The sequence below is a fragment of the Sitophilus oryzae genome, unplaced genomic scaffold (genome assembly GCF_002938485.1).
Source record: "Sitophilus oryzae breed Bouriz unplaced genomic scaffold, Soryzae_2.0 scaffold_808_pilon_pilon, whole genome shotgun sequence".
Lineage (NCBI taxonomy): Eukaryota > Metazoa > Arthropoda > Insecta > Coleoptera > Curculionidae > Sitophilus > Sitophilus oryzae.
In genome coordinates, this window is record NW_022147426.1 from 4,688,047 (window position 1) to 4,716,020 (window position 27,974).

The 27,974-nt window shown below is 31.2% G+C and overlaps 2 protein-coding genes across 2 annotated transcripts in view; one reads left to right on the top strand and one right to left on the bottom strand.

Annotated features, from left to right (window-relative positions):
• The first annotated feature begins 1,470 nt into the window (after nucleotides 1-1,470).
• LOC115888758 (sodium-independent sulfate anion transporter-like) overlaps nucleotides 1,471-27,974 on the top strand; it is a 40,960-nt gene continuing 14,456 nt past the window's right edge. Inside the window, exon 1 of the mRNA XM_030908598.1 lies at nucleotides 1,471-1,516. Coding sequence (XP_030764458.1) covers nucleotides 1,486-1,516 — 31 coding nt within the window. The 5' untranslated portion in view covers nucleotides 1,471-1,485. The remainder of the gene's footprint in view (nucleotides 1,517-27,974) is intronic.
• On the bottom strand, nucleotides 3,940-26,942 carry LOC115888752. Its single transcript, XM_030908591.1, has 14 exons — nucleotides 26,518-26,942; nucleotides 12,927-13,237; nucleotides 12,572-12,865; nucleotides 9,246-9,556; nucleotides 9,045-9,185; nucleotides 8,249-8,966; nucleotides 8,054-8,186; nucleotides 7,724-7,995; nucleotides 7,450-7,669; nucleotides 7,211-7,391; nucleotides 6,575-7,153; nucleotides 5,944-6,515; nucleotides 5,737-5,887; nucleotides 3,940-4,493 (listed from the first exon to the last, which is right to left on the bottom strand). Exons 1-14 carry the CDS (start codon nucleotides 26,538-26,540, stop codon nucleotides 4,218-4,220), a joined length of 4,182 nt encoding a protein of 1,393 aa, XP_030764451.1. The 5' UTR covers nucleotides 26,541-26,942; the 3' UTR covers nucleotides 3,940-4,217.

Consider the following 27,974-nt stretch of genomic DNA (forward strand, 5'->3'; position numbering starts at 1 on the left):
TGTGCTTTTAGAATATATAAACCATTATAGGCTTAACTGCTACTGTTTTATTATAAAACTGATTTTTTGAACCCTTGTTTTTGAACAATTTTTGATGATGGCTGAAAGTTGCTTACATAGAGGACTATATTAAGTTTCTTACATAGAGGACTATATTTTCATATTCTACGTACTTTAGTTAGTTAATAACAGTATTTTAATGAAAACCGGTGATTGCCAAATGGCAAATTTTCATAACTCTTTATAACTCGTATGGAACAAAATCGAAATATTGACAATTTTTTGCTATTTTTTACTCGTTTTCAGGGTGCTTGGAAACATAGTAAACATAGTGATAAAATTATGAAAATTTCAGGATTTGTAGAAAATTTTATGTTCTTTTAGAATATATAAACCATTATAGGTTTAAATGATTTGGTTTTATTATAAAGTCAATTTTTTGAACCATTGTTTTTGAATAATTTTTGACGATGGCTAAAAGTGCGTCTACATCTAGTACCGTACACGTACGACCAAAAAGGACTATATTTTAATATTCTACGTCTTTTATTAATTAATAACAGTAGTTTCATCAAAATCGAAGACTAGAGAAAAATCGCCAATTTTCATGATTATATTATGGAAAAAACGTCAAAAATTTTTCAATTTTTGAATATTTTTTACACATTTTCACCGTGCTTGGAAACATAGTAAACATACTGATAAAATTATGAAAATTTCAAAATTTGTAGGAAATTTTATGCACTTTTAGAATATATAAACTTTTATAGGCTTAAATTCTTTGGTTATTTTAAAAAAATGATTTTTTGAACTTTTGTTTCAGAATAATTTTTGATGATAACTGAAAGGTGTCTACATCTAGTACTGTACTCGTACGACCAAAAAAGCTTATATTTTCATGTTCTACACCTTTTAATTAGTTATTAACAGCATTTTTATCAAAATCGGCGACTTGGCAAGAGACTTATTTTTCGATTTCAGGTTGCATAGAAATTATCAAGCATAGGCGATAAAATTATGAAAATTTCAGAATTTGTAGGAAATTTTACGGTCTACGTACTACAAAATCGGTGACTTGACCAAAATAGTAGATTTTTATGATTATAATGATCTTCTAAAACACCCTGTATTTTTGAGACGAACCTTCTTCGATCCTGTAGTGATATGATATTGCCCTGCTACTCAAAATTGGGCTGCTATACCTATATAAACATACATACATACTACTTTATATCTATAATTATATACAAATTCGTGTCTATATTTAAATATGCACAGACCTCGTGATGTCTAATGTAATATTCTTGTAACTTGTCCACGTGTGTATACAACCGGATTCACTCTAGCGGATGTCATAACAATAAACATCACGAGACGTATACTTGGAGGAGTACACTTTCCATTTTATTTTTTCTTGTGTCGTACCGTACCACTTTGACCCTGAGTGGGTGTTAATGTGTTAAACGGGATGATTTGGTTAGCGCGATGTTTTTTGGCGTTTTTCTATCACCGATTTGTAAGTTTTTATTGTTTTTTTATTTGCCAAAGATATAAAAAGCTTATTATTAAGTTATTTAGTGATAGATAATATGATTATGCTTAATATAGTACTCTTTATTTTGATATTGAACTAAATAAATAAGCCTTCAAGGTGTTTGAGAATTGAAAATTTTGTCGGTTTATAATTTAATTATACGGGGTGTCAAAAAATAGTGTATCTTACTTTGGTGGATAATTCTACAGGTAAAAATAAAACAAAAAGTCCCTATAAACATATGCTCTAAAATGTTTCCCGAAAAAGTTACAGATTTCGAAAAGTTAAATAAAAATAATATATCTTGTTTATTTTTAAGAACATTGGTAAACCGTTTTTCATTAAATTATCAACAGACATGTCATATTATTCTTTCTGTCATGTATCCCTACTCATAAAAGAGAAAACACGCGAAAATGGGACATCCTATACAGGGTGACTCGAATTCGACACTCATCATTGGGATTTCGGAAACCGTAAGAGACACAGGATCACACCCTGTACAATAGCCCTTAGAGACATAGCATGGTTCATAGTTCAAACAAAATTCATACTTTTTTAAAAATTATAATTTACTGTATTTGAAATAACGACTGTCATATTATTCTTTTTTTTAATAAATGTTTCTATATACTATAGTCTATAAAATGAATAACTTTGAATTTTGACCGTTATTTTTTACCAACATGGCAAATATAAAATCCCTCTATCAAAAAAGTTACTGATATTCTTTAAATTGAGTGCCTGAACGAATCAGATAGGTAACTCTTTTTACTTTCGTGAAATAGAAAAGGAAAATAATAAAACAAGTGACAGTTCTTCCTCTTCTTGCAAAAATCAACACGAAATGTCATAATTGACAAAAGTAAAATGTCATCAGCTTTTGACATTTCTAAATATTAGACCAATGCCGTCTCTAATAGAACATGATGAGATTTATGACGTCACGCTAGTTAGATACTACGGATTAATAAATACGTTGTAGAATACATGGAAAACATAATTATTCCTCGTATTTTTGGTTTGTATTTTAAAAATGATATAGTTTACATGAAATATACATAATATACAGTTAATAAATACAATATAATATATACCTATTTATAGTAATAAATACTTTGGCAAATAAACTATGAACCATACAAATGCAGCAAATGTTTTACAATATACAAATAATGAATAGATGGTACATAAGAGAATGGGTAAAATGTAAAATATATTTTAAATTTTGGGGTTCGAAAATCGATCTAATTTAACGAAAAACATTCAATATCTACTAATAGTGATGTATTATTATTTGCATTTACAAAATTTATTTATATATTATAATGTTTACTGCAATTAATAAACTAATATAAACTTGTCAAAAGATGACCATATATTTTTTTAAATTATTATTCTTAACACAAAAACTATCTACATTGACTATGGAGTACGATTTCAGCCATATTGTAAAACATTTGCTGCATTTGTATGGTTCATAGTTTATCTGCCAAAGTATTTATTACTATAAAGAGGTATGTATATATATATTGTATTTATTAACTGTATATTATGTATATTTCATGTATACTATATCATTTTTAAAATACAAACCAAAAATACGAGGAATAATTATGTTTTCCATGTATTCTACAACATATTTATTAATCCGTAGTATCTAACTAGCGTGACGTCATAAATCTCGCTCCGAGGCTGTTCTATTAGAGACGGCATTGCGTCAGCATGGCCGCAAGATGCTAACCTAATAAAATTAACACTAGAAAAGCCCGCGGGAACTGTCAAATTCAAAGTTATTCGTTTTACAGACTATATTCTCTAAGCCCTACTAAGTCTAGACAGTCATATTATGACTGTCAAAGCCCTACTAGGTGTAGACAGTGGTACATTATAGGTAAAAATAAAAAAATAGGATAGGATGCAATAAAAACGACATTTTTTAAATAACTAATAACAATTTTTATTTATTCTTTAAATACATAAAATAGAGGATTTTTAATTCTGCATTTTTTTCATCTTCTACAACTGTATTTTTACAACAACAGATAGGCAGTGTGCTTACATTTGTATAGATACTGAATAATAAAATACATTTAAAATAATATATAAAAACAACAAACTTATATATAAAGGGTTTATACACACTATAATAATTTATATTTGTAAAAATAAAGTAAAATATAATGTCCTATAATAGGACAGAAGAGGTAATTTTGTTTATTTTGTTTAGTTATAAACAACCAAATAGAAATATAGGAGACAATTATAATAGGAGATCATCGGTTGTTTATTTTTTTAAAAATTTCTTCACTGTCTTCTTGAAGCCTGAATATACTACATTCAAAATATTAGGACATCCGGTATATATAGTAAAATTATTGGACTAGAATTTATTGTTATGTATGTCCTTACATTATATTTAGGCACTGTCAAAATATTTGTAAAACAATCCTTCCTAATTTCTTTTTTTATTTATTTGTGTTATTTTTTTATAATTCCCAATTTTTCTTATACACATTTTCTATACAACTTTTTTAAAAAAATACTTAAATAACTTATTAAGTATTCTTTTTTCTCTACGATCATGGGCTAGTTTCATTCACATATAGTTAACATATTATGGCTTTTTGTATCACTGTTTTTTTTAATCATATCCTTTATAATCCTTTTATACCAATACACTTCATTTTGAGATAAATGGTGATAAATTAGGGAATTTAAATCCACTGAAATCTATGTTGGTACTAGAAGGGAATCTCGGTGGTCTGTTCACATTCCTGTTCCTCATAGACCTCGCCAGTGGTGGAGGCGGTACCAGTCCGAAGGGTACATCCCTGGTACCACCTTTAAACAAGAACCCGCACTGTGCTGTGCAGACTTCGTCCTGTAGAATAGTGTCTTTTGACCATTCTCTGAGCAGTCTTGTACAATCGTTCACTTTTAGAGACGCACAATTTGCCTGAAAAAAAAAGATAAAGCGTGAAAAGATATTTTAATATACCGTATGATCGAGAAAAAAAACGGCGTCCGGTTGGCTTCGAAATGACGCGATCGATGACATTCCCCATGTAATTTTACATATAAAATGACAGCGATTTTCATTTCATAGCCATCTCTGATGCCGTTAAAATTAGAGATAAAACTCAATAAAGACCACTTTTAGCAAAAAACGGCATGTGTTCCTTGATAATTAACATCAGATAAATCTATTAGAATAAAAATGTCCCGAAGAAAAGTAATAGAAACAATTTTACAAGACCTGGTGCACCAGCTTCGTATACTATAAAGAAAATTAGAGATAAAGCTCAATAAAAAGCACTTTTTTTTCAAAAATGACATGTGTTTCTTGAGAATTACCATCAGATAAACCTATCAGAATAAAAATGCCCCGAAGAAAAGTAATAGAAACAATTTTACAAGACCTGGTGCACCAGCTTCGTATACTATAAAGAAAATTAGAGATAAAGCTCAATAAAAAGCACTTTTTTTAAAAAATGACATGTGTTTCTTGAGAATTACCATCAGATAAACCTAATAGAATAAAAATGCCCCGAAGAAAAGTAATAGAAACAATTTAACAAGACCTGGTGCATCAGATTCGTATACTATAAAGAAAATTAGAGATAAAGCTCAATAAAAAGCACTTTTTTTCAAAAATGACATGTGTTTCTTGAGAATTACCATCAGATAAACCTATCAGAATAAAAATGCCCCGAAGAAAAGTAATAGAAACAATTTTACAAGACCTGGTGCACCAGCTTCGTATACTATAAAGAAAATTAGAGATAAAGCTCAATAAAAGCACTTTTTTAAAAAATGACATGTGTTTCTTGAGAATTACCATCAGATAAACCTAATAGAATAAAAATGCCCCGAAGAAAAGTAATAGAAACAATTTAACAAGACCTGGTGCATCAGATTCGTATACTATAAAGAAAATTAGAGATAAATCTCAATAAAAAGCACTTTTTTTAAAAAATGACATGTGTTTCTTGAGAATTACCATCAGATAAACCTATTAGAATAAAAATGCCCCGAAGAAAAGTAATAGAAACAATTTTACAAGACCTGGTGCACCAGCTTCGTATACGACGGTATTCTTTATGTTTTTAGTGCAATTTATTAGTCTTTCTTCAATATTCTATACTGCCGGCGGTAGTTTAGTCAGGTTGTATTTTTATTAATGTTATTGCATTGCTTACCCCCTCTATTGTACAAATACAACTAGTACAGGGACTAGGGAAGGCACTTTCTCCAATTTGTACATGTCTACCTCCAATATTGCAACCCTGTCCTGAACTGGTCTCCCTCCAAGCGTTGAAATCAATGGTTGGTAAAGAATTACATGGTACTCTAAACAAAAACGTTAAAATAACAGAAAAAACAACTAAATCTTTACTCAAACTCACCTGGGATTCAAAAAGTTTGAAGGTAAATCAAACACAGACCTCTGCATATCACTGTGAGTATCAGTGTTCTCACACAACACTTTAGCCAAGGTAATCTTCCTAATCTCAGCTAACTGTTGTTCGGTAAACCTTACAGTTGGATCTTCGTTCTCATACCAGAATCTGTCACATTTCCTTAATTGCCTGAACTGAATTGCTATGATACAACCGAAAGTAGGTCCTACTATACCTCCCTTAAGAGGTCTCTCGCTCATACCTCCTGGGAAGAGGTCAATGTCATCTACCGTAGGGTAAATAGATTTGAACCTCTCGATGATCTCGAGGGGTATTTCTCTGGCTAAATCCTCAAAGGATGTTGCTCTTTTTAGGTTGCATAGAGCCCTGTAGTTATTGTAGGAAGGGACACCATGGTCCCTGGCTCTTTTGATGTTCAATGCCACCAAATCTACTCCGGAAAACGGTATTTTTTTGTCTTCGAACAAGTGGTTGGTTACTTCTCCTGTTATGAACTGGTCCAAAGTTTCCATTGGAGTTGAAACCAACCCTCTGGCCATCTGATCTACTAAACCTTCCTGAAAATCAGAAATAATATAGTTTTTAACTGATATTTGTAAGAGAAATAGTTCATTACGTTCATCATGTAGTCAGTGTTGAAAAAGAAGTCCCTCAACAACAATGGAGGCTCGACAATTTGGTAGTTGTTATCCATCCTGGGGATATGTGGTCGCAAAAGCGAATGCCCTATCCTGTAAGCAGCTGTAGCAAACTCAGTGAAGATCGCAGGATTACAGTTGGGATTATATTCCTTATAATATCCTTGAGGAAGAAGCTTCAGACCATAAAGGTTCATGGCGTTCCATCCTAAAATTCTAGGAAGAAATTCGTTATAGGTTGTATGTTGTAAGCCTGCAATAAGGATTTTTCTTGACTGTTCAAAGACCTGGTGATGATCCCAGTGTGGATTTACTCTTTGTAATCCTTCCATGAGTCTGTTATGCTCTCTCATGTAAAAAGTATGGATCATCATTAGGCCTGGTTGTTCCGAAGCTCTGCCATCACCAGCTACAAAGCACAACCCAGAAGCTGACCTACATTCAGCCTGTTTATCGTCTCTAGGAAGTAGATCTTTGCCTCTTGGTCGTTCAGTGACGTTCATTTTACCATTATTTCCCTTCAGTTTAGACAAAGCACAACGGCTTGATCCGTAAACCTACAAGAAGACACTTCTAGAATATTAAACAAATAAAAATTGATGGAAATTACTTACCACAGAGCCATCAAGATAGGCTGAGTTCTGATTGACCTGTTCTCTGGGACCTAGGTGCTGTTGCCCCGGTAACGACCTCATGAAAGGCAAGCAAATTTGTTTTCCTGTGGTGATATTGAATTCTGGATAGTGGCTATCGCCTGGTGGGATTGGGATAGGGTCACATTCTGGATGAACCGTTCTACAAATAATAAACTTTATTTTAGTCTACAGTAATTTGGATTTGGAGTTATTCTCACCTAGCACTGTCACATGGTCTACAACTTGGAATTGATTCATCAAAACCTTTATGAATGGGAGTGAATGTGAGATCATGATCCAAAAATTGAGCGTATTGCATCACCATCAGCGAGTACCTTTTGTGCAAGTTGCTTATATCTGGATGAATAGTCCTGGAAATGAGTCTAGGGTTAGGTAGAGGCACTCCAGTGGCTCCTACAACCCTTGGTTTGGAGATACCTACAAAAATATAGTCATTTAGTATATAATTTAATCAAAAAACATTCATAATACCGTCATCATACGCGCTGGGTAGTAACCTATTGAACGTGGTCAACCCTTGACCATATTTCGGGTGTTTCAAGTTGTTACAATATCCTGTATAAGATCTATAAGGAGAGGAAGCATCACAAGGTCCACTATCTTCACATTGAAGATCAACATCGAATACGTGAGGTGGTATAATTGAAGAAATATCTACGTTTTGAAGTCCTTCACTGATATCGTCTCTAAAAACTGAAGCAAAAGCTTGACTGTCAAATAATTGACGTCTTCTTCTTCTATGCCTGAAAATATGGAATATAAACATAAAAAGAAGCTTCAAGAATGTGTTTAAGATCTTACAGTAAAGAGTTAACTATTTCGTTTGAGGCAAACTCAAATAATAGTGAGGTGTTTGCTAATTTTAAGGCGTTTGTGTTAGCTTTGCTAAACGACGCTGCTATTCCTTGAGGTGATTTCGGGTCTACCCCTCCAACTAAAAAGAAAATTAACATTATTTTTTAATAAAAATCTTATTTTATTTTGTTTTGTTCTTACTTTCAGTAAAAACTTTATATTCCATTTTTCTCCTGGCCAAAACTTCCTGTTCGGCTTTTGCCAGAGCTTCCATAAGCAAGTCCCCACTCAAATCAGCCATGTAGTCCATCTCAACCCACTCTGACAAGTCTGGCAGTGAATACTGCTCACAACTGATCCTAGTATTCAAGAAAACATCCTCCTGAACAAAAGCCTTTGGTTGGATCCTGTCCAAATCATCCGTGTTGGCGCACAGAAGCCCTGCCAAACTCACTTTCTTAATTTGTTTGATTTGGTCAGCTGTCAGAGAGCTGGGAGGTAGATCATTTTCATACCAAAATCTGTCAGATTCTTTAAGTAAGGAGAATTGTTCTTTTAGAAGACAGTTAAAGGTTGGTCCTACGACAGCTCCAGGAAGAGGAGTTTCTAAAATTGCTCCAACAATAAGATCAATGTTATCAGGACTTCCGTAGAGTTTTTTGAGTTTTTGAATGTTTTCAGGACTAATCAGGGGTGATAAATCTTCGAAACCAGGTCTTAGACTGTAGGTGGTGTTACTACAATACTGAATATAGCTCGTGTAGCCCGAGATACCGTGATCTCGTCCCATGTGAATAAATAAAGCTGAAGTATCCCAGTTTTTGCGAAGTGGTACCATCATATGGACGCTGGGTGTTTGTGCAGGAAGACTGATCAAGATATCGACCATTTCGGCAAATGTTTGAGCACTTTCGTTGAGCTAAAAGAACGTGATTTGATTTTGTACTGTTTTTTTGGTTCATGATGGCCAAAAAATTGCTAAAAAAGACTCACTTACCAATCTATTGGGAAGCATGGATAGCAAAGCTGGTAAAGCACCCATAGCAACTTCGTTATAGATCCCCGCTCTTTTAGAGCTGGAATATTTAGAGTATCTTCCATGGGTTTGGAGTTTTAGGTCTGAATTTGATGTAGTTTCCTAAAAACAGAATCAAATAGTATCAAAAATGTCGTGTTTTAGGGTAAAATAATTACTTACTTCGCCTAAAACAGTGGGTAGGAACTCGTTGTAAGTGATATGTTGTATTTCAGCAGTTACGATTCTTTTGCTCTCATAGAAAACGACATCGTCAGTCCAATGTCTGTTTAGTTGAGCCAATCCTAGAGCAATTCGATTGTGCTCTCGCAAAATGGCGGAGTACAGTGCGTTGGACTGACAGGCAGTACAGGCTGATACATTTACAAGGCCTGCATCGTAAGTTCTCAGGTTTTCTACAGTTAAATCTGTGTTTCCGTAGATGGCAGAACCATCGAGAAAAGCTGAGGCTAAGTTCATTTGGTTTCTGTAAGCTGTAAGCAAATTTAAATAAATAATTAGGTACCTATTGCATAAAGAGGTACATGCCTCAGATAAAAACAACTATTATGTGAATTACACAACTTTGTGTCGTATTAATTTGCTATACATGTTTTCTAATAGGTTCTAAAGTTTATTTAACACAGTTTTCGAATGGTATTTGTATAAACTACAAACAAGAATTGTCAATGAGTGGTTTGAGTATGTAAAGATGTAATATCACACTTTATAATGTCAAAATTTCATTAAGATCTTATACAATAGCTTTCTCTCTAAGAAGTTTTGAAGAATACCTTACTGGGAAAAAGAGGAAAGTGTTAAATAGGGATATACAGGGTGAGTCATAAATATTTTTAGGGGTAGTAGGTTTTCGACCCTAGAAACACCTCTATGAGTTTTTTTTCCCGAAGAATAGATTGAAAATTTAGATTTTTTTTTAAATTTTTAGTTAAAAACATAGGTAGTGGATTAAATTTACAAAAAAGGAAACCCCAACAAATCCAGTGGTTCTCAAAATTTAAGCAAAAAATATGTCTTTTAAAATTTTCAAACAACCCCCCAACTCAAGAATCGTACTTCTTCAGCTAATGGTAAACTGCTGATGGATACATGGCATTCACTTCGAAAGGACACAATCCAGGAAAGTTTTCTTGTTATATTCGGTTTGAATATATTCTTTTGATGATAATAATGTTATCTAATAATGAATTTATACCCACAACCGAGAAATCATACTTCTTCAGCTAATGGTAAACTGCTGATGGACACATTCCATCCAGTTCGTAAGGACCCACTTCAGGAAAGTTTTCTCGATATAATTCGGTTTTAATATATTCTTTTGGTGATAATAATGTTATTTAATAATGAATTTATACCCCACAACCAAAAAATCATACTTCTTCAGCTAATGGTAAACTGCTGATGGACACATGCCATCCAGTTCAAAAGGATCCACTGCAGGAAAATTTTCTCGTTATAATTCGGTTTTAATATATTCTTTTGATGATAATATTGTTATTTAATAATGAATTTATACCCCACAACCGAAGAATCATACTTCTTCAGCTAATGGTAAACTGCTGATGGACACATGCCATCCAGTTCAAAAGGATCCACTGCAGGAAAATTTTCTCGTTATAATTCGGTTTTAATATATTCTTTTGATGATAATATTGTTATTTAATAATGAATTTATACCCCACAACCGAAGAATCATACTTCTTCAGCTAATGGTAAACTGCTGATGGACACATGCCATCCAGTTCAAAAGGATCCACTGCAGAAAAATTTTCTCGTTATAATTCGGTTTTAATATATTCTTTTGATGATAATATTGTTATTTAATAATGAATTTATACCCCACAACCGAAGAATCATACTTCTTCAGCTAATGGTAAACTGCTGATGGACACATGCCATCCAGTTCAAAAGGATCCACTGCAGGAAAATTTTCTCGTTATAATTCGGTTTAATATATTATTCTTTTGATGATAATATTGTTATTTAATAATGAATTTATACCCCACAACCGAAGAATCATACTTCTTCAGCTAATGGTAAACTGCTGATGGACACATGCCATCCAGTTCAAAAGGATCCACTGCAGGAAAATTTTCTCGTTATAATTCGGTTTTAATATATTCTTTTCATGATAATATTGTTATTTAATAATGAATTTATACCCCACAACCGAAAAATCATACTTCTTCAGCTAATGGTAAACTGCTGATGGACACATGCCATCCAGTTCAAAAGGATCCACTGCAGGAAAATTTTCTCGTTATAATTCGGTTTTAATATATTCTTTTGATGATAATATTGTTATTTAATAATGAATTTATACCCCACAACCGAAGAATCATACTTCTTCAGCTAATGGTAAACTGCTGATGGACACATGCCATCCAGTTCAAAAGGATCCACTGCAGGAAAATTTTCTCGTTATAATTCGGTTTTAATATATTCTTTTGATGATAATATTGTTATTTAATAATGAATTTATACCCCACAACCGAAGAATCATACTTCTTCAGCTAATGGTAAACTGCTGATGGACACATGCCATCCAGTTCAAAAGGATCCACTGCAGGAAAATTTTCTCGTTATAATTCGGTTTTAATATATTCTTTTGATGATAATATTGTTATTTAATAATGAATTTATACCCCACAACCGAAGAATCATACTTCTTCAGCTAATGGTAAACTGCTGATGGACACATGCCATCCAGTTCAAAAGGATCCACTGCAGGAAAATTTTCTCGTTATAATTCGGTTTTAATATATTCTTTTGATGATAATATTGTTATTTAATAATGAATTTATACCTCACAACCGAAGAATCATACTTCTTCAGCTAATGGTAAACTGCTGATGGACACATTCCGTCCAGTTCGAAAGGACCAAGTCTAGGAAATTTTTCTCGTTATAATTCGGTTTTAATATATTCTTTTGATGATAATATTGTTATTTAATAATGAATTTATACCCCACAACCGAAGAATCATACTTCTTCAGCTAATGGTAAACTGCTGATGGACACATGCCATCCTGTTCGAAAGGACCCAGTCCAGGAAAGTTTTCTCGTCATAATTCGGTTTTAATATATTCTTTTAATGATAATAATGTTATTTAATAATGAATTTATACCCCACAATTGAAGAATCATACTTCTTCAGCTTATGGTAAACTGCTGATGGACACAAGCCATCCAGTTCGAAAGGACCCAGTCCAGTAGTTTGTAAAATAATTGCAAGTTATATTGGACTTATTTGAAAAACGGTAAAGAGAAAATATGTTTCTTTTGTCGAGATCTACCAGCCCTGAAAATATTTGCACTTATTTAAAACCCACTCTGTATAATATAAAAATTTTTGGTATGAATTCGGAACCAATAATTCATTATTCCTGCTGATCCTGATCAAAATTTTTCAATATAATCTGACGTTTTAAAATGGGTGAAAACACCATTTAAAAACTTCGTTACATAAAAATAATACTTTTTTTTACCAAAATTGCATTTTTCCATATCCATTGAAGGCAGCGTCCTCAAATACTCCTTACAAGAACCTTTTTGAACCAACGGATAACACTCCTGATTAAACCTGGCAGTACCCTTACAACAGTCCTTGCTTTTCAGATTTCCGGTACTCGCTAAATCGTGCAACAGTAGTTCGCTCCACGCTCCCAAGAGGGCAGTGAGAGAATCGTGAGCTTTGGCGGGAATTTTTTGAATTTCCTTCGCTACATCCACTGATGTCGGTAGAGGAATGCTATCGAACGATTCTCTAGGCAGTGATTTCCCTGAAAAAAAGAAGTTTTATTTAAAGTACTTTTGACAAGTGTCCAACTTTTATTTATTTACCGTCAGCGTATGTAGGAGGTAACAGTCTCAAAAATGGCGATCCTCTAGTACCCCATGTGGGATGTCTCACGTTATTACACTCCCCTGAAGTGGTTCTGTATTTACTAGGAGGGCAATTAAAGTTATCTTCAGTTTTGCAAGTGTCTACGGTGGTACTGTCTTCGGATTCTTTCTCCATATGGAATGCTTTTTGCACTGCAGGCTTGACATCTTCAGGAAGATTGTTAATGTAGGATGTTACGTTGAAGTTAGTGGAACACAGTGTGGTAGTGGAGAAGATCAATATGCTTGTTGCCCATATAGTGAAACTCCTGAAAAAGAAAAAGATATTTAGGTATATACCTAATTTTATAAAAATAATTTGTTATTCTATAACATTTTATGGTGAATGTGCGTCAGGGTATTAATAATAACAATTAAAAACAAATAGTTTATTATCAGGAAAATTCTAAAATCAGATCATTTAATAATTGTTTTCTATCACATGATAACCACAAAAATATATAAAAATAGTTTGTTTTACATTCTAACGTTCGGTTTTTACTGTATTACTGCATAAATGATTCATGTTATAGTTTCTTATTAGCAATTATATTTATGTTACTCATTATGAGATTTTTAGTTATTTCTGTGTGACTGGAAATACACAGGGCGTTTAACTGAGAACCTCAAAAAATTACAGTTATTGCAATTAAACAATTTTCAGGATATATATTTTTTTAGTGAATGTTATATGTTATTTTGAGTTGTTTTATTTTTATTTTTACTCAGTAGTTGAGTACCTTGATCTTGTAGAGTAAGGTTAACCGTTTTCTCAAAAAAACTAATTTATATTATTTTCTGCAGGATAAACTAAACCCATAGATTTTCTTCATGCAAAAACAACAACAATGGTCGGAAAAACAATATAATTTTCACGTGGAAAACTTACGTAACACTCCTGACATTGTTCCACTTATTTCCCAACGTGAATGATTGCCGTTTGTTTAGAAATTTATTGGCAAAATGGATGCCATATTTTATCGGGAACGTTTTGCATATAAATTTTCGTTAATGGCTTGCCTTAATTTTCAAACGGGTTGCTACAAAGTCAGATACAGATCAAACCACGAAAATATTTATTGAATTCGACTATTTTAATGTTAGATTTGTCGTTCTGATATATGTAGCGCATTTTTGAAAGAATTTTGACCTAAAATAATACATAATATACAGAATTATGCTTATTTATATACCGGGTGGTACATCGTCGTTGGAAACATTTTGCATGCAAATTTTGAACTTCTCAGGGTACTGGCTCCCCTGTAAATTTTTCAGCGAAGTTGTAAATAGGTTTTTTAAAGATCTGATGCGTATGCCGAATACACAAGTCAAATCTGAAGAATTTTGGACAAGTTGATTTTAAGTAATTATCGTCATTTATATAAATCGTCATTTCCAAGCCAACTGGACGCCGTTTTTTTCTTCGATCATACGGTATTTTATTTCACTAGTGGATGAAATATCATTTTAACCGTTTCATATGAGTGGATAAAACTTGCATATGACTGGGCAGAAATTAACTTATTTTTTAATGAGGTTTATTGTCTGATCGTCTGTTGGTGTCTCCAATATAATTCCTATTTTAACATTACTATTTCAGCCATGCTAGAATATAATGACATTAGTGGCATTTGACTATCATTTGCCATTAGAAATAAATAGTTTTTTATTATTCAGAAGAATGAACCTAAGACAGTAAAAAGTTTTCTTCATAAATTTTCTGAAAAATGCTGAAAAAATGTAAAATTTTCAACAATGTTTTTACCAAAAGACATCTACCTGTTAAAATATATGCACTTTTTAGCTGCGGGTTACAAATTATTCATATAGAAGATATTCATATATCCATAGAATTCATATTAATATATTTTTTCAAACAGAAACAACTTATTTCGTGCAATACTATTATGATATGTTAATGACATTTCAAAAACAAATAAGTTATACCGGATTTTGTTATAAACTACTTAAGTATACACAACTAATTACTATTTCTTGAAAAAAAATCCAATAAACAATTTTGACTATACACAAGGATTCAAAACAGGTATTTTGGGATTTACCTTGAAATAATCGAAATTCTTTTTAACAAAATATGTTACAGGATGTTTTTCACTATTGTGTCAATCAAATGTAATAAAACATTAAGAATTTGTCATATATACCTAGGGCATCACCCGGTAGATATTTATAAACATCTGACAATTTCAGCATTGAAAAAATTGATATACCGGGTGCGTCCCAAAAGTGGCTCACCCATATAACTTTGTTATTTTTTCAGTTAAAAAAACGAGATTTGGTATGTTAGTATATGACATAAATTAGGATTGATTGACGTATTCAATTGTTTTCGGTCACTTCCTGTTTAACCGGAAATGACTACGACTTTTGATTTTTAAATGGCACCCTCGTTATTTTTTTACTTTATTCGATAGAAAATAACACTCTGAATAGAATGACATATCATATGTCAACTTTTGACATTTTCGCATATGGTTTATTTGAAATTATAACTTGCGGTTCGTAACAAAAATTTGACTCGAAATACTCAGTGTGTGGTATCAAATTATTCGTAAAAAAAATCTTTTTCCGAATATGCTAATGAGCCACCCTGGTTCCATTTGAAAAAACTGACAAAAAGACACTAAAAACATTAGACGATCAAATCTATTTTTCCAAGACTCCTTAGTTAAGAATTAGTGTTTTTAACATAGCCACCGCACTCTAGATTGAATTTTAAAATACGATTTTTTATTAAGCGAGAATGTCAAAAGTTGACATGTGATATGTCATTCTATTCAGAATGTCATTTTCTATTAAATAAAGTAAAAAAATACCGAGTGTGTCATTTAAAAATCAAAAGTTATAGTAATTTCCGGTGAAACAGGAAGTGACTAAAAACAAGTGAATACGCGAAAGCTCGTTTTTTATCTGAAAAAATAAAAAAGTTATAGGGGGTGAGCCACTTTCGAGACGCACTCGGTATATAAAAAAGGCCGTCTTAAACAAATTTCCGTGGGTAATATTTTCGATGTTATCTTTGTTTTTGGCACTGGCCAAGATGATTAAATAATTCTTGAGTAACTGGTCCATGTAATAAACAAAAATGCGACCAGTCCGGTTCCTTTCAGGTGAAAGTCATGTCAAATAAGTGAGATATGTTTACCGTTTCTTTTCTTTATTTATTGGCCCTCTCTCTCTCTCACTTAGTCGTTAAGGTTCGTAAATGTGGATAAATTAAGGTGAGGATATAATGACTTTAAAAAATGCTTTCTCTTGTAAACTATACACGGTGGCTGATAAAAGAATACACACTACAATACTGGGATCACTCGTAAACCAGAAAAGCGCAAATTTTCCTTAATTTAATCATCTATCTATGTTTCCTGGTTTACGAGCTCCCTGTATTATACAGTCTTCTATGGAACACATACTCCTAGAAAAGCTTTACACCTGGTATAATATTATAAAGTTTAAAAAACCCGCGGCATATGAATTAAATTCAAGTATGACTTTAATTTCTTAAAAAGATGATAAATTATAATGGGAAGTACTTAACTCACATCTAGGAAGAGAAATCATAAATAATATTTAAGTGTTTTGATACATCTAAGTCACGAAATCTATTAAATTATTACCACATCACTATTTTGATTGATTTCCTCATATGTTTATTTTAATATCAACGCACATATTAACATTTTTATGTATTTTTGAAAAACTGTTTCAACTGAAATAGCATTAAAAATCATACAGAAAATTAGTTTTTTAATCCTTTATAGGGCTGTCCTAATTATCTTCTAGTTTGATCAAATTGACTTGAAAAATATACAAACTACTAGCGTTTACCCGCAATGGTGATGATAAAGCAAAGCAAGAATTTCCATTAGCATAAAAACTGGATAAAATGTTCTCACATTTATGTCAGCATGAGAAAAAACAATATGGCGATATTATTATATAACTTGGTAATATTTGAGGGGTAGTTTCATCTCGTTCGAATTTGACTTTTGAAAAATCCGTTTGCCAAAAATAAGCTTTTTACGTCAAGCAGTTTAAGCAGAATCGTGGTTGATCAATTACCCAACTTTTTGAAACACCCTGTATGATTTTTTTAAAAATTTCAAAATATGTAAAAAAAGAAAATAAATTATCCGTGTCCAAGCGTTTTCCCGAAAGACCAACCGTTTTTTAAATAACAAATATTGTAATATTTGAGGGGCGTTTTCACCCTCTTGGAATTTGAGATTCGAGAAACCCTCCTTATCGAACCTCTACACCCCACAGTCAACCCGTTTGCCAAAAATCAGCTTGAAACGTCAAGCAGTTTAGGCAGAATCGTGATTACTCAATGGTCATATTTTATGAAACACCCTGTATAAATTTTTAAAAAATCTCATAATATGTAAAACAACAAAATAAAATATACGTGTTTAAGAGTTTTTCCGAAAAACTCACCGGTTTTAAAATAAAAAATATTCTAATATTTGAGGGGTGGTTTCACCCCCTTAGAATTCGAGTTTCGAAAAATCCCTTCTTATCGAACCTCTACACCCTAAAGTCAATCCGTTTTCCAAAAATCATCTTTTTACGTCAAGCACTTTAAGCAGGATCGTGATTAATCAATGACCAGATTTTTCGAAACACCCTGTATACATTTTTAAAAAATCTTAAAATATGTAAAAAAAGAAAATAAAATACACGTGTTTAAGCGTTTTTTCGGAAACTTGACCGTTTTTTAAATAAAAAATATTGTAATATTGCACCCCCCTTTTTACCCCTTTAGGGGATGAATTTTAAAAAATCCTTTCTTATCTCACGTAAACATTATAAAAGGAACCCCTGTGCAAAATTTCAGCTTTCTAGGGTCAAGGATTTGGTCTGGGCGTTGATGAGTCAGTAATCAGTCAGGACTTAGAGATTTATATATATAATATAGATAGCAAAGGGAGTATATCTTCTTAATAAAATTTTTCAAAAAGTTAACCAATAAGGGAGTGGGGAGGTGGAGGTCAATTTTTCAACCAGAGACTGCTAAAGCAAATAGATAAAATGTAATGATCTAATGTATATAATGTATAAACTGTATGTATCATCCATTGTAAGAAAAAACGTAGGTAAGTTCATTTTGATTATCTCTGTTAGCTCCCTACTCAAAAATATGCCCATATCAAGTAAATTAAATTTTGTTTTTCAAGAAACTCGCATCCTATGAGAAATGATCGAAAATATACAGGATATGTTAACGATTTTAGAAAATATCATCCGAGCCGTAAAGTTGGTGTACTAAATAAAAAGAAATAAACGTCACAGATAGATTTGTTTTTATATTTTTAAATTTATATCACACAAAATTTGCATAGAAAATGCTTAGACAATTAATACCTATATGACACACAACGAACTCAGTGTCACCAATGCTCACTGGTCAAATATTCAACCGTTTACGTTAAGTTTTCGCGCCAATACGGCCACATACAGATATGGTTGATTAAATGGCCGAGGCGCGCATAGAAATAAGCATAGCAAACAGAGCGATAATAAACTTCCACGCGACTGTTTACTTGGTTAAATTAAAGTGGTCGATTTAGCGACCATCAACCTCTAAAAAGTTAAATTTCAATACATTTTTAACTGTATTTTTCTCTAATGATTTCAGGTGTTATGTAACACACAAAATGTTATTCAGTATACCATAAAAGACCACGTCTATCTACAAAGTCATTATAGGAAGTGAACGTGGGTAATTTAAAAAAAATCTCGATATATTATTGAAAGCTTCCGGTATAGTAGATTCAAAGAGATTATTATTTTTTATAGCTCTTCAGACATTGTTAATAATAAATAAATAAAATACTATTCAGGAAACCGAGAATCTCTTGTGGTTTTAAGTGTCTCTTATATTTTCTATAATTAATTATTTTTTAATTTTACTTTTTTTTTAATTATCATTAAGCTTATCTCATCTTGGTTACTAAAAATTTCTTTTTTATTTTGATTGCAAGGGTATATAAACTTAAATATAATATTGTTACAACAACAAAATATACAGTATCAAAATACAATAACTATTAAAATTTGAAAAGCTCGAAATAAGGTCAGATCACTTAAATTGTGGGTGTCGCAAATATATTATGTACCAACTAGAATTCAACAAAATTGCATTTTATGGCTCACGAATATGCTATAGAAAAATGGCAGGCATGTGAAACCAATAAATATTACATAATCATTTGCAAACAAATGACCGAAAATGTCATTAAAATTCTAACATAAATAAATGTGGTTTTTAGGCCACTTTGTGTTTCAATAAGTAAATTTTATCCCCTTAATCGTATACCGGGTGCGTCTCAAAAGTGGGTCAGTCCTATAAAAAACGAAATTTGATTGTTTTTGGTTTGGTTTGGTACCCTAATAAATAACTGCAGATGTGAAGCAAGGCAGGAACAAAGAGAAGATGCAAGAAATGATACCGACTTGGAAGTTTTATTGTGCGTGGAAGAGAACGATGGAAAGATCAGCACAAGGAAACTTGAGGATGAAATAGGAATAGATCACACTACAGCGTTTCGAGTTTTGAAACGACATAAATACTATTCCTTCAAATATGAAAAGCACCAAGAGCTACGAGATGGGGACGAAATACGGCGGCAGGCGTTTTGTTTTGATATGATGGAAAGAGCAGACACGGATAGGTAATTTTTAAAAAACATATGTTTCACTAACGAATGCACGTTTACCTTAAATAATGAACCCAATGTTCAAAATTATCGATATTGGAACAAAAAAAAACAACACAGGTTTGTCGAAACAAGGACGCAATATCCACAGAAAGTAAATGTTTGGGCAGGGATATTCGGACACAATATTATCGGGCCATTATTTCTTACGCGAAATTTAAATGCAGAATATTATTTGGAATTACTCGAAAATCATATTTTACCTGCTTTACATGATGCCGCTAGGGAAAATCAGGAAGTTTGGTACCAAATGGATGGCTGCCCGGCACATAGTACCCTGGCTGTTCGGGCATATTTAGACAATAGTTTTAACGGAAACGTTATTGGCCTAAATCATACAATAAATTGGCCAGCAAGGTCCCCTGATATTTCACCAAATGATTTCTTTCTCTGGGGCCATTTAAAAAACAGGATATACAAGGGTAAAAGATACCCAAATCTAGACGAGTTAAAAAATGCTATTTCTGCCGAATGCAATAGAATTTCAGTTTACCAACTAGCGAATGTAAGAAGAGAATTTTATGATCGCCTGGGTTATTGTCTAGCAGTCGATGGAGGAATATTTGAACATCTTAAATCCTAAAGTTCTAACAATTTAATAATACCTAAATTAATAAGTTATTGAATATTGTAATAATACTATAATTAACCTTGTAATTGATTACTTTATTTTACTTTAATTCATATTAATTTCTATTTATAAATACATCTTTAAGATTTCCGATGTAGGAATGAGTTTTCAATAATAATAAAGCACTAAATAGGTAAATTTCTGAAATGACAACTTCATTTGACAGTTATCTTTTACCTTGACTGGTGCTCATAAGTAAATACAGGGCCATAAGAAAGGAGAAATATTTAAAAAGAAATCGGGCGATGACTCGTAAACGAGCTAATCAAAAATATCTAAAGTTATTTTTTTGAATGTGGGTTTTAGTGCTCTTCAATAAACCTAAATAGAATTTTATTATTCTCTAAAATAATTAGGGAGGTCAATAATTGACCCCATTAAAATTTACATGGGATTTCCTATGTCCCGTCCGACGATGCAACACCCGGTATAGTTAATACCGATCTACTAAAATATTTATATGACTCTTAGACACTGGTTAGTAATTCTTGTACGAAAAAAAAATCTTGATGTAATATTTAGTGCTTTTGCAGGTCACAAAATGTGATCACGAGATTTTTATTGTCACTTTCTCTCACCAAACCACTTTCATTCAAGCCCCCTTTTTTTCATCTTATGACTTAATCTACATAATTATAAATAAATTTTTGTGATAAAATGGCATAATTTTTATTTCCGAAAAAAAATTCCAACCAACTTATACCCAATATATTAAACTCTTTTATTATTTTTTGTTTATTTCTTAATTGTTTTTACTAAATAAGGACCTCCAAAGACACTTTTTTTGCATTCCACACTTCAAGAATGCAACCTAGACACAAAAAACGCGCCTTATATGCATAAAAGTTATAACAATTCGTGCATAATAATTCTTTTTTTACGTTTCGCAACATTCCTCTCCAAGGTCGCATGTGCTGCATCTTCGACAAGGAATGTGACTCTTTGCATGTAATTTATTGTCGCATCCTTAAAATCTAATTGATTAACAAGTGTTCATCCTGTTTGTTAAGAGCAATATACTTTTTTTTTCTTTTTTTATTAATCCTTTTGGAGAATTAAGATATTTAAGTACCAATTCCCATTATATTTTATAATCATTTCTATTATTTTTATTTATGTTTTTTTATTCATTAAGTTCGTGTTAATCCGGTTCAACTAAAAGAAAAAAATAGTTTTTTTAATTCATTATTGTTTTTCGGCGATTGAGACATCACATCAAAATCCTCTTTGAATAACACAATAGATATTTTTTATAAGTTACAAGTTAATAATGTATTCTGTATTTTGACGGGTTTATTTCTTGAAAAGCCAGAATACATACTATGAAGACAATAGACAACAAATACAACTTACAATTTCATACAAACGAGGCGTTTCAGAAAAAAAATAAAAAGAATTGGAAAACAATATAAAATAGGAACATTCTTCAAAACACCAAATACACTTAGATCCATTTTAATTTGAACAACAAACAAAAAATCTCATCTACAAAATACCATGTGATCATTTTAAAATCAGAATATTAAATTTTACAAAGGATACAAAAAATTATACTGTTAAAATATCACTAAAGCCTCAGCTGTATTATTTATTGCTATATATGTATGAAAAATTGTGTGCCAAATGAGATATGATCTCACTCCACTATATGTTGGACATGTATATGTAGAAAGTTTTTTAATTCATTTGTACGTATTCAGACACTTCAGTTTTTTTCGCTATACGCCTACATATTTAGGGGTCATTGGGTTAAGGTATTGTTAAGTATCATCATTTATTATGAAGAAAAATAAACGTATTTTGAATTTGATAGATTGGGGTATATAAATTATGATTTATTTATATTCAAACCCTTTAAAAGCTCAAATTTCATGCCGTTGTTGCCAAAATAATCTGAGAAACGTTGAAAAAAGTCTTTGACGTACGGTAGTATATTACTTGATTTTATCGAATATATCAATAAGACAATATTACAAATTTGCAGCTGAACTACAATTTTTGAGTCAGAATTAACCTAATTTTTGTGTCTATAATTATTATTTTACCCTGTAACAGTTTTAAATGCACTAAAACCATATATAAAATAGCCAATCTACATTTTTTTATGTCGATTGTTTATAAACACCATTCTCACACACCCATGCAATTATTTAGAAACAATTTGTGTTAAAAATAGCGTGTTTTTTCTTACACGATTTGAATAGACCCAACCAAATGGTATAATCCGGCAAATAATTGGTTGCAGCCAGCTTAAATGTCAAATTATAGCTATTTTGGTAATGGACTGGTGGATAATTATGTCTAATTATGAAGCCATGCACGTAATTGTTTAATCCCGACCATTTTTATTGCGGGGATTTTATTAATTGTTGTAAAAACATGAATTAAGTCTGTGAAAACGACGAGTTATAATAAAGAATCAATTTTCTAATAAAAAAATACTATAAAATAATTAATAAGACGTTAAAACCATTATTTTCTAACCATAAATTCATTATTCCCCATAAAAAAATATACATCTGATATTCCAAGATTCAAAAATAATTTTATAGTGGTTTTATTTTAATTAGACGATACAAAATCATAAAAATTACAAAAAAAAATTGGCGCCGGGAGGCACGTATAGCCGCCCATACTAGTTATTTTTTATTCCTTGAACGATAATTGAAAAAGAAATATTTCGTTTATATTATTGATGTGTCACTAAATAAACCCTTGTATAAAATGTTATACTGCTAGATGTTATAGCAAAACTTTCATTTCCTATTCTACTCCCCAAGATTATAAATTTCATAAAATCGCTTTATCCAAATAATTAACTCATGTCTTTTAAATGATCCTTTGTGCCAATTTTTATGTGTATAATCCAGAGGTTACCAAGTTTTATATAAATTTTTACTAACTTTACCCATTTGGTTGATGAATTTCAAAAATCTCTTCTAATTCTTTTTGTACGATTTCATTCTTCTAGACCACATAGTAAGGAATTTTCATACAACAAATCGTTCCGACATAATTTTACTCTCTAAGAGGATGAATTTCCTAAACTCGCTTTGTGTAACTAATTCACTAATGTCGTTTAAACGAACCTTTGTTCTAATATTTATGTATCTAAAGCTGGCTGTATGAACTGACCCCTAAAATATCTAAAAACTTGATATATAATCTATCTGACAAACCACTGACAATGACAAATAATTTATTTCTGGAGGTATTGTGTGTAGGTGTTTTTCAGGTATGTTTTAATATTTAGTCGATTTACACAAAGAAATAGCCATTCAACAATTTAAAAATACTTCATAACAAATCTAGACATATATACCTTTCATTTAAAAAAAGAATCATCAAGATTGGTAAAGCAGTTTCGGCGGGACGGATGTAACAAAAAAAACCTTTGAGCTTTTATATAGGTATGGATTTTGTTGCAAATATTATTCCTAATCTTAATTTGAAAACCGCGTTTCGCTAGCTACTGTAATTTTGGAGTTACGATTTTTTAAAATGTTTAACCCCCTCCCATACCCCCTTAACAACCCCCCACCCCCACACCAAAAACTAATGGCCAGATTCTCGGGTGCCACAGTATTTTTGTGCCAAATTTGGTTAATGTCATTATATTCTCGTATAACTAAAATAGTCATGTTAAAGTAGGATTTATATGAGAGACACCAACAGGCAATGAGGCAATAAACCTCTTTCAAAAATAAGTGATTTTATTTGAATAATTTATTATACGAGATATTGTATTTATTTTTTATGCAATCACAAGTAGCATTATTATTATTAAAATATACTTATTAAGTCTAAATAATTACAATAGTTTATATGTATTAGCAAATTATACAGAGTGTGTTTAAGATATTTGTACACATATGAAAAAAAAAAATTGGGGACAACTAAGACACAGCTTTGTGTTGAAATTGTCGAATTACAAATGTAAAAAATGTTTAGTACAGGACCAAATAATGTTTCATTTGTAAAAGATAAAAAAATCATTATGTTGATTTATATTTTAATAGTATTACCTTTTTTTCATACGAATCTAGAATGCTACTTTATCTAAAGAAGAAGACATTTGATCAACGCTTCTGTCATGACCTATGCATGCGAAACCTGGACAATTAAAAACGGACATTATAAGTATAACAAACAATAAACAACAATGGGCCCAATAATTACAAAGAGAAAAGAAATTAAAAAAAGAGTTATCCAAGAATTTGTAATCAGGTAACTAAAAAAACAATAAAGACGTGTGTTTTGACATTAGAAACTCAATAAAATCAATAGAAAATTCACAGGGTGTCATCGTTTACATAACATATAGACATAAAACAACTTAGGAAACCGTTTGTTAACAATAGGAAAACATAACCTATTTTGCAAGGACGAATTCTCTTACAGAAACAGCTATAGCCACGGTCTTTAACGACATTTTCTTACGTTTAGTTGAATTGAATAAAATTGTTGCGATTAGTAAAATTTGGTCTAATTTTTTATATTTTTATTTTTAATAGTATTATTCTGGTCACGCTAAGTTAAGCAATTTACCTAAAATTGTCGAATTATTGCAACATTTTTATAGTATATTGTTACGAAAGTTGTAAAACGGTTTCTGAGCTGTTTCTAATTCGTTTTTAGAATTTTTATAGATAATAGCCACGTGTCTTACATCTTTAACATCACACAATAAAGCTTGTTTATTAGAAAAAATTACTAACAGAAAAATTTGTATAAAATTGCTCCAATCTAACTATACAGGGTGAGTCTTAAATAAGTGAATATATTATTAGGGGTAGTATATTTTGACCCCATAGGTTTTTTCACAAAAAAAAATAAAAACTTAAAATTTTTGAATTTTTTTTTTGGATTTTTTTAAAGTTTTAGTTTAAAGAAAACCGGGAAAAGATTCAGTGGCTCTCAAAATTTAAGCAAAAAAAATATTTTTTTTTTAATTTTCAAATAGAGCGAGAAATAGCTCGTTTATTTTGGAGTTATTTGAAACAACGGTAAAGGGAAAATATGTTTCTTTTATCGAGATCTACCAGCCCTGAAAATATTTGCACTTATTTAAGATTCATCCTGTATAATAGCAGTTAAATATTCTTTCCTCGTTTTGCAACTAGAACATATCATTATAGATATGACTAAACATTTTATTTTACTTTCTTTATTTTAAAAAAATTCAGAATTTATTTATGATAATAAGATCAAACCAGTCAGCATATAGAAAAAGAAAATAATGAATGGCGGTCAGCAAACCGTAACAGAGCTTATTTCACTTCTAACTGCATAATAATTCTTACTTTCTTTGCATTCTCAATGACTGTGATTACTTAACTTTGTATTGAAGAAGAATGGGATGGTTAAAATGCAATTACTTCGTTGTAGTTAAGAATGTCATTACGTAAAAACGGTTAATGGATAATAAATTAAAAGATTCATTTAAATGATTAATATATTTTTCAATATTTTTTAATTCTCTTTCGTGTCGATTGCTGATTGAATTGGGGCCAGATATGGCTCAAAACGAAATAAGTAAATTACCAACAGATATTCAGGCTGAGGCGACAAACGCCATATCCTAACTACTTCCATTTAAATCCCGAATAACTTATGAAAAGGAATACAAAAATTTTCAAAAATGGAAGCAATTGAAAAACGTGTTTAGAAGTTGCTATGGAAAAAAGAAATTAAAAATATACTATCATTGCTTAGATTCAAAATACATGTTCATTATATCAGTTCTGTTAATTTATTGAATGTAGTACTCTCATTACGTAGTTCTACGAGATCGAGTGGATTTATTACGCTATTTAATAACATTTTATGTTAATGGTATGTATTTAGTTAAATCACAGATTATATTATTCAATAATTATTACAGACTCCAAGAAATGTATTGAGTTACCTTGAAGTCATATGGCTGCAGATGAACACGTTGCATAGCTATTTTTAGTTACATTATTATCAATATTAATCATTTATTTTAATTATTATTATTTTTTAAGTGATTGATTAAATAAAATCCGGCATTTCAATCATAATTATGTCAAAAAAGAAACAAAAGAACTTGTAATTTAACCCAAATTCATACATAAATAAAAATTAAAAACTATTTCTAATAAACAAAAAAATATGCTTTTTTATAAAATTCAATTAATAAATTATTATATCTTACCTTAAAACTCTAGAAGTACCCATAGTTTCTCAGGACTTCACTCAAGTCCTTTCCTGCCTAAATCACCACAAAAAAATCCAATTTTTCTATTCTAAATAATCAAAAAAAAACACGAAAAATTCGTAAAACCCTTTAAAATAGTAAGTACTCGAAAAGAGTACTACCCGATTTTTTTTCACGTAATTTTCGAAAAAAATAGAAATTCCTCGATTTCGGAAAAAAATAATTAAAGGTACTTTGGGAAGTGGTACTGTCGACGAGTTTCACTTTCAACGAAGACCCGCGAAGTACCGAAGATCTCTGAAAGCGGACGCGTTTACAATGCGGTACTACCACAAATTATAGTACCTCGCTGTGGTGCTATAGCCGCGACCGGGTGCAGACGTGGTCTACACCGATGGTGGAGAAAGTTTTTCTGCCGAAACGTTGACAACTGTTGGGTTATATCGATGGATCTGCGGTCGTACCACTAAAAATGATGATGGTACTACATGTATAATTGATATAAGCTCTGGAACGTGAGGATGCGACATTACTGAGAATTTTTTATGGTTTTGATCGAGATAGCGCGTCTTAGAGGTAGTACCAGTAGGGGAAAATCCCATATCATACATATTTGTGGCTTATGATTATGATAATTGTTTTGGTTTTTTTTGTTAGTAGAATGCATTAGAAGTATCTATATTAGGTATAATTTCCTTTAAGGAAAATCCATCGATAGTACAAGGATAGTACAAAAAAGAGCAACAATTACTTTGGCATTAAAAATTGGAACTTAAAGATTATCTAAATAAATAGAACAAAGGAAAAAAAGGCTCTTTGATTAACCCTGTATAGTAAGCCGAATACTAAAGTTTATAAAAAAACTGAGTTTATAAATTAAAATTGATATACAGGGTGTCCCAGAAATAAGTGCAAGTATTTTAACTGGTAGTATATTTCAACCCCAGAAACACGCCTACGAGGTATTTTTCGCGAGAAAAAAAATTGAAAATTCGAAATTTTTTAAAAAAAATTTTTGAAATTTTTTTAGTTAAAAAACATAATTTCTTGATAATATGGCAACATAGGTATTAGATTAAATTTACAAGAAAGAAAATCCAGAAAAGATCCAGTGGTTCTCAAAATTTTAGCAAAAAATCTTTTTTTTTGGAAATTTCCAAGTCCATAAGTCCAAGTCCAAGTTATAAGTCCAAAATAACTCCGTTATTTTGGACTTATTTGAAAAACGATAAAGAGAAAATATGTTTCTTTTATCGAGATCTACCACTCCTTAAAATACTTGCACTTATTTCTGGGACACCCTGTATTTATATAGAGTTTGCTAAAAAAATCACAAGAAAAGGTCTAAAAATAAAAATAATTTTTACGAAAAAAATAACTGATGCTTTAAAAAAAAGTAAAAAAACTAACTTGATAAAATACCGTATGATCGAAAAAGAAACGGCGTCCAGTTG

Coding starts and splice junctions, on each gene's coding strand:
- LOC115888752 (XM_030908591.1), bottom strand. CDS start 26,540: ATGGGTACTTCTAGAGTTTTAAG. Junction 12,866..12,926: donor ACCTCCTACATACGCTGACG/GTAAATAAATAA, acceptor TCTTTTTTTCAG/GGAAATCACTGCCTAGAGAA. Junction 8,967..9,044: donor CCATGCTTCCCAATAGATTG/GTAAGTGAGTCT, acceptor ACGTTCTTTTAG/CTCAACGAAAGTGCTCAAAC.